This window comes from Carcharhinus amblyrhynchos, chromosome 4, assembly GCF_965287045.1.
Source record: "Carcharhinus amblyrhynchos chromosome 4, sCarAmb.v2.hapA, whole genome shotgun sequence".
Classification (NCBI taxonomy): Eukaryota; Metazoa; Chordata; class Chondrichthyes; order Carcharhiniformes; family Carcharhinidae; genus Carcharhinus; species Carcharhinus amblyrhynchos.
Window position 1 is genome coordinate 603768 of NC_137327.1, and position 12951 is coordinate 616718.

General features: G+C 43.6%; 1 protein-coding gene across 1 annotated transcript in view; it reads right to left on the reverse strand.

Annotated features, from left to right (window-relative positions):
* The window catches only part of sntb2 (syntrophin, beta 2), a 47945-nt gene that overhangs the window by 27747 nt on the left and 7247 nt on the right, over positions 1-12951 (reverse strand). Inside the window, exons 2-3 of the mRNA XM_080186603.1 lie at positions 4085-4289; positions 1406-1601 (exon numbers count right to left, since the gene is read on the reverse strand). Coding sequence (XP_080042729.1) covers positions 1406-1601; positions 4085-4289 — 401 coding nt within the window. The remainder of the gene's footprint in view (positions 1-1405; positions 1602-4084; positions 4290-12951) is intronic.

The window sequence follows — 12951 nt, forward strand, 5'->3', positions numbered from 1 at the left end:
CTGAACAGAATAGAAACTTATATTTGCCAAAATGGTCCAGAAACTGAAAACACCAGTTTAAGGAGTCTGGCAAAGAATCCATGAGATCACAACACCATAAGATGCAGGAAAAGAACGAGGCTATTCGGCTCATCGAGTCTGCTCTACCATTCAGTGAGATTGTGACTGGTCTGATATGATAATCCTCAACTCCACTCTCCTCCTTATCCCTGTAACCCTTGGTTCCCTTACTGATTAAAAAAATCTGTATCTCAGCTTTAAACATATCAGCTGCTGCAGCTCTCTGCGGTAAACATCAAAAATGACTGTTTTTTTTTTATACACACAGCAAGTAGTTAGAATCTGAAATGCATTGACAGTTTGGTGGAGGCAGATTTAATTATTTACAAAAGGTTATTGGATAATTATCTGAAGATAAAAAAATTGCAGGGCAACAAGGGAGGAACAGCAAAGTGGGGCGAGATGAGTTGCTCCAGCAAAGCTGGCAAGGAGATGACGGTCCAAATGGCCTTCTCCTGTCCTCCTCCCATCCAATGTTTCCAGTATTACCTCAGCTTTCCCACTGTTGGTCATGGCTTCCTCCTGCATTATGTATTTACTAGTATAACATTGAACTTGGAAACAAGGTAACCCTGAGTCAAATGATCACAAAGTGGCTAGACTCAGCCTGCGCCATTAAATTATTGGCATTTTTATAAAAGTTCCTAAAAAAAATTATAAACAAAGATACAGCTACCTAAACTTCAATTTTGAGAGGACTAGAATACAAAAGGAGAGACTTACTGCTGAGGGGCTTTATAAGGCTCTGGTGAGACCACATTTAGAGCAATGCGAACAATTTTGGTCCCTATCTAAGATGTGCTGGCCTTGGAAATGGTCCAGATGAGGTTCACAAGAATGATGCCTGGAATATAGAGCTTTTTGTATAAGCTGAGAACTTTGGGTCTGTGCTCGTGGAATTTAGAAGGATGAGGAGGATCTCATTGAAACTTACAGAATACTGAAAGGCCTGGATAGATTGGATATGGGGAAGATGTTTCCATTAGTTGGAGAGACCAGAATCCAAGGACACAGTCTCAGAGTAAAGGAATGACCCTTTAGCACCGAGATGAGGAGGAATTTCTTCAGCCAGAGGGTGGTGAACCTGTGGAATTCTGCCACATAAAGCGGTGGAGGCCAGGCCATTGAGTGCCTTTAAGACAGAAATAGAGAGGTTCTTTATTGGTAAGGGGATCCAGGAATACGGGGAAAAGACAGGAGAATGCAGTTGTGAAATTTATCAGCCATGATTGAATGGTGAAGCAGACTCGATGGACTAACTCTGCTCCTCTACCTCATGGTCTTATATAAGGTGCATCTTGCCTTCAGAAACCAATAACTAACACAAGTTGAGAGAATTCCCTACCTGCTCTGCAAGCCAGCCGAGGTGTTGTATGGCTCTGCCACTGAGGCCAAGCATCCCATTCAGCTCAGCCACTGCCTGAGGAATCAGTGCTGTGATGCTCGTGTGAATTGCTGTGAACCAGGTATGCGCTGCAACAGAATCCTTGCTCCGCAAAATAATTACATGTTTACCACCAGGGGAGTGGAGTTCAAATAACCTGCAAACAAAGAGAAAAGAGTGGATCAGGAAAAAGGAGGCAGTTATCCGAATTCGTGAACAAGAACAACATAAACAAAATGAGCAGGGGGGGGCGAGGGGCTGGGGGCAAGCAACGGGATGAGAGTGAGGGGAGTATCACGGTGAGAGTGAAGGGTTTTGGGAGTTTCAGGGTGAGAGAGTGATGTGAGGACAATCGGGGTGAGTTAGTGGAGGACTATTAGCGTGTGAGAGTGAGGGGTGTGGGGAGTATCAGGGTGAGAGAGTGAGGGGTATGGGGAGTATCATCAGGTGAGAGTGAGGAGTACACGCATGTCAGTGTTATCTTATCAAATGCTTTTTGGAAATCCAAATATATTACGTCTAATGTCTCCCCTTTATCCATCTTGCCCATTATATCCTCAATGACTTAACTTTGGTTAACTAAATAGATTAAAGTTAATAATAACAACTGATTTATTTCTACTACACTTCAGTGTGAAGAAGTGTTTCCTAGTTTCACTCTTAAAAGTTATGACTCAAATTTTTAGGCTATGTCCTGTATCCTAGACTTCCCAACCAGTTTCTCTTCATCCAGCCTGTCCATTTCTCGTCATATCTTGAAATCTTTGATCAAGTCACTCCTTAGCTTTCAAAATTCAAGAGAATGCAATCTAGTTTGTGTTAAATTTTCTTGTAATTTAATCCTTATAGTTCAAATACCATCCAAGTAAATCCATCTGCATTCCTTTCAAGGCCAATATATCTTTCCGAAGATGTGCTGCCCACAACTGTTTACAGTAATCAAGCTGTGTTTTAACTAAAGTATTGAAGCATGACTTAAATTCCCTCATCTTCTATTCTTCCAGATATAAAAATTAGTGTTTCATTAACTTTTTTAATTAATTTTTGAACAAAGTTTTGAGGAAGTCTCAGCTGGAGTGTGTAGAGGGGAACCAGTAGATGTGATGTATTTGGACTTCCAGAAGGCCATTTGAAAAGATGCCTCCCAAAAGGTTCAGTCATAAGATAAGAGTCTAAGGTGGAGGTAGTATATTGGCATGGAGAGAGGATTAGCAAATGGCCAGAAAACTGAGATTGGGGATGAGGTTCTGTTTCAAGTTGTTGACCTGTAAGCAGTGGAATTCCACAGGGATCAGTGAGACCGCACCTGTTTATAATATCTATTAATGACTTGCAGGAAGGAAGTGAACATATTGGAGTCAAATTTGCAGACAACAAAAATAGGTGCAAAGGCAAGTTGCGAGAACAGTACAAACTGTTTACAAAGAGATGTTGATAGGTTAAGGAAGTGGGGCAAGAAGTTGGCAAATGGACTACAATGTGGGAAAATGTGAAGTTATTCATTTTGGATCAAAAGAAGAGTATTGCTGCAACTGTACAAGGTACTGATGAGATCACATCTGGAGCACTGTGAGGAGTTTTGATCCCCTTAAAGATATTATTTCATTGGAGGCAGTTCAGTGAAGGTTCATCAGGATGATCCCCAGTAAGGAGGGATTGTCTTATGAGGAAAGGTTAAACAAGTTGGGATTTAGAAGAATGAAAGATGATCTCATTGAAACATATCGGATTCTCCAGGGGCTTGATAGGGTAAATGCTGAGAGGATGTTTCCCTCATGGGAGAATCTAGGACCAGAGGAGACAGTCTCAGAATAAAGAGGTGTCAATTTAAGACTGGGATGAGGGGGATTTTCTTCTCTCAGAGGGTTGTCTCTCTTTGGAACTCCTTACCACAGAGAGGTATGGGAGCAGAGTTCTGGTGTATATTTAAGGCTGAGGTGGATAGATTTTTGAGCAGTAAGGGAATCGAGGGTTGTGGGGAAAGGGCAGGAAAGTGGTTGTGAGGAATGTATTCAGATCAGCCACGATCCTATTAAATGGCAGAGTAGGTTCAAGGGGCTGAACAGTCTCCTCCTGTTTCTATTTTGATGGCTTTAATGACATTTTAATTGTCTGCATACCTGGAACCGCCACCCTAAAGACTATTTAGACCCCACTGCTTGCCCCCACTTCACTAAGTACCCTGTTCTATCCTTATTAGATTCAGAGTGGATAACCTCACATTTGCTGACATGGAAATTCAAAATTTACCCATTCATTTCATCAATAATATTACTCTGTAATTTTATGCTTCCACCTAAACTGAAAATGGTTACACTTTACCCAGCTTACATCCCCAAAAATTCAAGATTTGTCAAACAAAATTTTCCTTTCATAAAAGTACCATGTTAACTTTGCCTAATCACGTTTATAAGTATGCTGTTACAACTCGTTTAACAACAGGTTCCAACATTTTCTGGACAACTAAAGGACCTATAGTCTGCTTTCTATCTCCCTGCTTTTTCTAAATAATTACAGCAAAAAGTGCCTCAACAAAGGTGCGAGACATATCACAGCAACAAAGAATGAATTCTCATTTATACTTATCATTAGCCCAATTAAAACAGATATTTTTGATATTTATTGGATTCAGTATTCTACCTGCTATCTGGATCAGGCATACTCAAATTCCTCGTGATATAACACATCTTCAGTGGAAAAATCTTGCTGTCTTTGGCACTGTGATTTGGAGAACTGGAGCCAGCAGTTCCAAGATGTGGAGAATGAGGTGGCAGACTATCCCATGCCAGATCTGCTATCAACGAGGGCTTTTTCAAGTAGGGTGTCACTTCCTGGATGTAAGTGACTGCAAGGGAAAGGTCACAGGTCAAGCAGAGGCAACCATTCAACCCATCATTTGCTCAATTCACATGAGCTAAACACTGTACAAGTCAGCACATGAACAATCACAAGATACTGATTCTATAGAAGTTTACACTGCAATTAGTAACATCCTATTTTCTAGCGTAATTAAAACTAGTCAACATTGATCTGCTTGGATAGGATACAAAATAGAAGGGGATTTGTATACATTGTGCTTTATTGGTGTGTGCACATAGGTAAAGACCCACTCGGAATCTTGCTTCTCTGACAGATTTCTCCACCATTCCCTCAACCCCCAGCACAAGTTCAACCAGAAGGTGTTTGATAAGATACCTCACAAAAGGTTGCTGCAGAAGGTTAGGTTACACAGAGTTAGGGGTAAAGTGTTAGCGTGGATTGAGGATGGGCTGTCTAACAGGAAGCAGAGAGTTGGAATAAATGGGCGATTTTCTGGTTGGCAGTTGGTGACTAGTGGCATGCTGCAGGGATCGGTGCTGGGGCCTCAACTGTTTACCATATACATAGACAATCTGGAGGAGGGGACCGAGTGTAGAATAACAAAGTTTGCTGATGACACGAAGATGAGTGGGCAAGCGAATTGCATGGAGGACGTGGAAAGTCTGCAGAGATCTGGATAGGCTGAATGAGTGGGCGAGGATCTGGCAGATGGAGTATAACACTGGCAAGTGTGAGGTTATCCACTTTAGAAGGAATAGTACTAAAATGGAATATTATTCAAACGGTGAAAAATTACAACACGCTACGGTGCAGAGGGACCTGGGGGTCCTTGCACATGAATGGCAAAAACTCAGTCTGCAGGTGCAGCAGGTGATCAAGAAGGCAAATGGAATGTTGGCCTTTATAGCGAGGGGGATAGAATATAAAAGTAGGGAGGTCTTGCTGCAACTGTACAAGGTACTGGTGAGGCCGCAACTAGAGTACTCTGTGCAATTTTGGTCCCCTTATTTGCGAAAGGATATATTGGCCTTGGAGGGAGTGCAGAGAAGGTTCACCAGGTTGATACCGGAGATGAGGGGATTAGATGAAAGGACAGATTGAGTAGATTGTTGGAGTTTAGAAAGCTGAGGGGTGATCTTATGGAGACATATAAGATAATGAATGGGCTAGATAGGGTAGAGGCAGAGAGGATCTTTCCACTTAGAAAAGAAACAAGAACTAGAAGACACTGCCTCAAAATAGGGGGGGGGGGGGTCAGTTTAGAACAGAATTGAGGAGAAACTTCTCTCAGAGGGTAGTGAATCTCTGGAATTCTCTGCCCATTGAAGCAGTGGAGGCTACCTCATTGAATATGTTTAAGTCACAGGTAGATAGATTTCTGATTGATAGGGGAATTAAGGGTTATGGGGAGCAGGCAGATAAGTGGAACTGAACCACTTTCAGGTCAGCCATGATCTTATTGAATGGCAGTCTCAAAGGACTAGATGGCCTACTCCTGCTCCTATTTCTTGTTATGTTACATATATCATAGAACACTACAGCACAAACAGGCCCTTTGGCCCACAAGTTGCACCGATCACATCTATACCTACCAAGCCATAGAACTATCTGTAACTCCCAATGCCATTAGATCCCATATACTCATCCAGAAGTCTTTTAAAGGACCCCAGCGAGTTCACCTCTACCACCACCGACGGCAGCCGATTCCACTCACTCACCACCCTCTGAGTGAAAAACTTTCTCCTAACATCGCCTCTGTAGTTGCTTCCCAGCACCTTAAACCTGTGTCCTCTCGTAGTGACCATTTCAGCCATGGGAAATAGCCTCCGAGAATCCACCCTATCTATTCCTCTCAACATTTTATAAACCTCTATCAGGTCACCTCCCAACCTTCGTCTCTCCAGGGATAGACCTAGCTCCCTCAACCTATCTTCATAAGGCATGCCTCCCAATCCAGGCAACATCCTTGTAAATCTCCTCTGCACCCTCTCAATAGCTTCCACATCCTTCCTGCAGTGAGGCGACCAGAACTGCGCACAGTACTCCAAGTGGGGTCTGACAAGGGTCTTATAAAGTTGCAGCATTACCTCCCGACTCCTAAACTCAATCCCTTGATTAGTGAAGGCCAGTACACCATATGCCTTCTTGACCACATCCTCCACCTGCGAGGCCGATTTAAGAGTCCTATGGACCCAGACCCCAAGATCCTTCTGCTCTTCAACCCAGCTAAGACTCCTACCCTTGATATTGTACTCCTTCATCCCATTGGTCCTGCCAAAATGGACCACTACACATTTATCCGCTTTGAAGTCCATCTGCCACTTCTCTGCCCAGTCTTGCATCCTATCTATGTCACACTGCAACTTCTGACATCCCTCCAGACTATCCACAACACCACCAACCTTTGTATCGTCGGCAAACTTACTAACCCATTCCTCCACTTCCTCATCCAGGTCATTTATGAAAATGACAAACAGCAAGGGTCCTAGAACAGATCCCTGGGGCACTCCACTGGTGACCGACCTCCATGCAGAAAAAGACCTATCCACAACTACTCTCTGCCTTCTGCAGGCAAGCCAGTTCTGGCATGGTATCCAAGGCCAAAGCCCCCTGGATCCCATGCCCTCTCACCTTCTCAAGAAGTCTTGCATAGGGGACCTTATCAAACACCTTGCTGAAGTCCACGTAAACCACGTCCACCGCTCTTCCTTCATCAACATGTTCAGTCACATTTTCAAAGAACTCAACTAGGCTCGTAAGGCACGACCTGCCCTTGACAAAGCCGTGCTGACTATTCCTGATCGTACTAAACTTCTCTAAATGCTCATAAATCTTGTCCCTCAGAATCCTCTCCATCAACTTACCAACCACTGAGGTTAGATTCACCGGTCGGTAATTTCCCAGGCTATCCCTGTTCCCTTTCTTGAAAATAGGAACCACATCTGCAATCCTGCAAAACCTTTCCCATCTCCAGCGACGATGCAAAGATCTTCGCCAGGGGCTCTGCAGTCACTTCCCTCACCTCCCACAGTAACCTGGGGCACATCCCATCCGGTCCCGGCGACTTATCTATCTTCGGTTCTTCAGTGTTTATAACTTCACGGCTATTTCTGGAACATTCTGATGATATCTGGGTCCCATCTATATATCCCAAGAATACTAAAGTATTAAATGAGGTAACCAGCTTTGTAAGGGGGCGGGGGGGGGGGGGGAAGCAAAGTGAGTGAAAGAGAAAGAGAGGCCACAGAGAGGGAGAGGCAAGGAGTGAAAGAAATAGAAGCATGTGACGTTGGTTAAGGGAGAGACATATTCAACACAACCTGGGGAGAAAGTTTCATTGCACGTAACGTCAGATGAATCAAATTACTGTGGTCCTAACCCCGACCTGATTTTTCTGCCCAACCACCAAAAAGCCTGTTACAAGGCCAAATAATTGCAATGATGCAAATCAAACAGGATGAGCAAGCAAAGCTGCTAATACCACGGAACCACACCACCACAAGCTGCTATCTGAACAGCTGCTGGGATTTAGCTGTGGCCAAGATAGTTATACAAAGTTACAGGTATTTATCTAATTCATTCTCTCACAAAAACAAGCCAGCTACATCCATTCTCAGTCACCAATGGCGAGACAGGAAACGTGCTCAGCTTTTCCAAGTCTGGTGACTGAAATCCCTAAATGGAGCTGAGAGCTCTGTGCTGCCACTAATAAACACAGGCACTGTCCAGATCTCAGAAATGCACAAACAGGATGTGACTATTACAGGATGAAGGTCTCAAATATACAAAGTGTTCAATTGCAATTTCCTGTGGGACATACTAATTTAACATTCGCAGCCAAAGGCTGTTTTCAGATACTATGCCAGAAATAATTTGGGAGAAAAAGATTAAATAAGCCAGTCAGCCCAAACACTCAATGTCAGCACTGACCCTCCCTGTCAGCACGTAGTTTGAATAATTTGCACTGCTTCCAGAAACCTCTCTTCATCCAATATTGAATCCAATCTTGTGTGTTAACATTTTCTGCCTCCTTGGAAAAAAATAGGCAAGCATAATCAAACCTGGGGACCCTGATAGGACATAGGTGGTCATTTGGCTACTTGAACCTGCTTTGCCATTCAATGTCTGAAATGCTGTTGGCCTCAGTTCCACTTGCCTGACTGTTCCCCATAATCCTTAAGTCACTTGGAGATCAAAATGTGTCTCTCAGTCTTAAATGTGTTCAATGCCTTAGTCTTTACAGCTTTCTGAAGAAGCAAACTCTAAAGATTCACTTGGAAAATAAATTCCCCACCTTCAAATTATATGGGGAAACCTCACATTCACAAACTGTGATCCATAGTTTTAGCGTTGAGGTCTGGCTGGAGGCAGGATGCCGCATAGGACAAGCCATAAGAGAGGGAGGGAGCGCTTGCAATGCAAGTGAGCACAAGAACGTGTGACAGAGTATGAATGCCTGAGTGCTTTTCTTTATTTAAAGCATGTGGGCGTAGCTGTGACCAGCATTTATTGTCCATCCCTAGTTGCCCTGAGGTGGTGATGGTGAGCTACCTTCTTGAACCATTGCAGTCCTAAGTGTAGGTACACCCACAGTGCTAGTCGAGAGGGAATCCAAGGATTTTGACCCAGCGACAGTGAAGGAACAAAGGCATATTTCCACATCAGGATGGTGAGTAGTTTGAAAGGGAACGTGCAGATGCTGGTGTTGCCAGATATCTGACATTCTTGTCCTTCTAGATGGTAGTGGTCTTGGGTTGGAAGATGCTCTGCTTAAAGAACCTTGGCGAGTTTCTGCAGTGCATCTATACAATTGCCACTGTTCATTGGTGATAGGAGTGAATGTTGTGGATACGGTGCCAATCAAGGAGGGGGGGGGGGGGTGCTTTGTCCTGGATGGTGTTGAACTTCTTGAGTGTTGTTGGAGTCGCACCCAGCCAGGCAAGTGGACAGTATTCCACTGCACTCCTGACTTTTGCCTTGCAGACGGTGGACAAACATTGGGAAGTCTGGATGTGAACTACTCATAACAGAATTCCTAGCCTCTGATCTGCTCTTGTAGCCACAGTATTTACATGACTAGTTCTGGTTTGTTTCTGATCTATGTCAACCCCCAGGATGTTAATAGTGGGGGACTGAGCAATGGTAATGCCACTGAATTTCAAAAGACAATAGTTAGACTCTTTCGTTGGAGATGATCATTGTCTGGCACTTGCATTGCGTGAATGTTACTTGCCATATGTCAGCAAAAGCCTGGATAATATCCCGATCTTGCTGCATTTGGATATGGACAGATTCAGTATCTGCAGAGTCGATAAACATTGTGCAATCTGCAGCAGGCATCCACACTGACCATTTCAGGGAAGGAAGGTCATTGATGAAGCAGCTGAAGATGGTTGGGCCTACAATGAGGAAATTCCTGCATGATGTCCTGGAACTTAAATGATTGATCTTCCAATAACTAAACCATCTACTTGTGTGCTCGATACCACTAACAAGTGGAGAGTTTCCCCCCAATTCCCATTAAGAAATCCTAGCAAAGCTGGAGTTAATCTACTTAATCAGTAGATGCTGCTTTGATGTCAAAGGCAATCACTCTCACCTCAGCTGTCAGGTTCAGCTCTTTTGTCCATGTTTGAACTAAGGCTATAATGAAGTCAGTTGCTAAGCAGCCCTGGCAGAACCCAAACTGAGCCTTAGTGAGCAAGTTAGTGCTGAGCAAGTGTACTGTTGATAACTATCACTTTACTGATAATCAGCAATAGACTGATGGAACTGTAACTGACAGTTGTATTTATCCTGTTTTCTGAATACAGAACATGAGAGTAATTTGCCACATTGCCAGGTAAATGCCAATATTGGAGCTGTACTTGGAGCTTAGCTAGGGGGCGTGGCAAGCCCTGGAGCACAAGTCTTCAGTACACAGAAATGGATGCCAGGGTGGTACTGTCACCAGATTGGTAACCCAGAGGCCCAGGGAACTACGCGGGCATGAAAGCTGAGCTAACTTTCGTAAACTGGGCCACCAGGCAAGAAGATACATCAATAAAGAAATAGTGGCAGACATTTATGGGGATATTTCAGAATACAAAGAATATTATTACAACAAAGAAAAATTCTAAGGGAAAGACCCACCAACTTAGGTTAATTATGGAAACCATAAAATGCAAGGAAAAAGCATACAACTGAGCAAAGATGAGTGGTAGGTCCAGATGATTGGTCAAAATATAAAAAATGGAACTAAAAAGATAAATCAGGAAAAATGAAGATGCTCCAGCTTTTGTTGACATGTTGTCGCAGGAATTAATGATACAGCAGCACCAGTGTCAACAACCCTCCTAATAGATTGTCCACTTAATTTAGATTGTCCACTTAATTTCAGAATCCGAGAGATTCACTGCGTGGATAAGATGTTCTGTTGGAGCTCTTCATTTCTGAACATTGCCTTCTTCACAGATTCTTTTCTTACTTGTACAGGTACACAGCTCACTGAAAGTGGCAACGCAGATGGAGAAGGTAGTCAAGAAGGCACACGGCATGCTTGCCTTCATCAGCCGGGTATTGAGTTTAAAAATTGGCAAGTCATGTTGTAGTTTTGGAATATATTGTTCAACTCCGGTCGCCACACTGCCAGAAAGATGTGGAAGTTTTGGAGAGAGCACATAAATGATTTACCAGGATGTTGTCTGGTATGGAGGGCATTAGCTATGAGGAGAGGTTGGACAAACTTGCTTTGTTCTCACTGAAACGATGTAGGTTGAAGGACGGCCTGACAGAAATCTACAAGGTAAGAGGCATGGACATAGTGGATAGTCAGAAGCTTCCCCCCCCACCTCAAAGGTGGAAGTGTAAATTACTAGGGGGCATAGGTTTAAGGTGCAAGGGACAAGGTTTAAGGGAGATGTACAAGGCAAGTTTTTTTTTTAAAAAACAGAAGATGGTGGGTGCCTGGAACTTGCTGCCAGGCGAGGTAGTGGAAGCAGATATGAAAGTGACTTTTAAGGGCATCTGGATAAATACATGAATAGGATGGGAATAGAGGAATATGATCCCCAGAAGGATAGGGGGTTTTAGTGCAGTCGGGCAGAATGGTTGGTGCAGGCTTGCAGGATCAGAGGGCCTGTTCCTGCACTGTAATTTTCCTTGTTCTTCTTGAAGGTACCCAGATTCTTCTTCTGTATATTTTTCTCAGGGGAAGCTGGTCTAGCTCAACAATCTTTTACAATGTGACCCATTTTGCCAGAATTCTTGCATTGTCTATCCTTGCTCCTGCATTCATTCAATGAAGGGCCCATTTTGACACATCTGTGACATGCTCGTTGTTGTTGTGACTTCTGATGTGCTGTTCCCAACTTGTGGATCTTCATTCCTGCACCAATTGCAAAGCCTCTGTAGCAGCCAGTTCCATCGTTACCAATTTCATCCGCTGTCTTCAAAGCCAAAGCATGTTCAGTAAGCAATCTTCTTTGGATAGGCTCATTTTAGAGACCACAAACTAGATCTTAAAGATTATCTTCTAATGAGTCACCAAACTTATAACGTTGTGCCAACCTTTTAAAAGATGCCATAAACTGGGCAACGTATTTGCATTTGTTAGTGTGGATTGAGGATTGGCCATCCAACAAAAAGCAGAGAGTTGGAATAAATGGGGGCTTTTCTGGTTGGTAGTTGGTGACTAGTGGCGTGCTGCAGTGATTGGTGCTGGGACCTGAACTGTTTACCATACACAGACGGTCTGGAGGAGAGGACCGAGTGTAAGGTAACAAAGTTTGCTGATGACACGAAGATGAGTGGGAAAGCGAATTGCATGAAGGATACTGAAACTCTGCAGAGAGATTTGGACAGGTTGAGTGAGTGAGCAAGGATCTGGCAGATGAAATATAATGTTGGCAAGTGTAAGGTTATCCACTTTGGAAGGAATAATAGTAAAATGGACTTATTTAAATGGTAAAAAATTACAACATGCTACTGTGCAGAGGGACCTGGGGGTCCTTGTGCATGAATCACAAAAATTCAGTCTGCAGGTGCAGCAGGTGATCAAGAAGGCAAATGGAATGTTAGCCTTTATCGTGAGGTGGATGGAGTATAAAAGCAGGGAGGTCTTGCTGCAACCGTACAAGGTACTGGTGAGGCCGCAACTAGAGTACTGTGTGCAATTTTGGTCCCCTTATTTGCGGAAGGATATACTGGCCTTGGAGGGAGTGCAGAGAAGGTTCACCAGGTTGATACCGGAGATGAGGGGGTTAGCTTATGAGGAGGGATTGAGTAGATTGGACCTGTACTCTTCGGAGTTTAGAAGGCTGAGGGGAGATCTATTAGAGACATAGAAGATAATGAAGGAGCTAGATAGGGTAGAGGCAGAGAGATTCTTTCCGCTTAAGAAGGAATCAAGAACTAGAGGGCACAGCCTCAAAATAAGGGGGAGTCAATTTAGAACAGAGTTGAGGAGGAACAACTTCTCTCAGAGGGTAGTGAATCTTTGGAATTCTCTGCCCATTGAAGCAATGGAGGCTACCTCATTAAATATGTTTAAGTCACAGGTAGATAGATTTCTGATCGATAGGGGAATTAAGGGTTACGGGGAGCAGCCGGTTAAATGGAACTGATCCACTATCAGATCAGCCATGATCTTATTGAGTGGCGGGGCAGGCTCGAGGGGCTAGATGGCCTACTCCTGCTCATATTTCTTA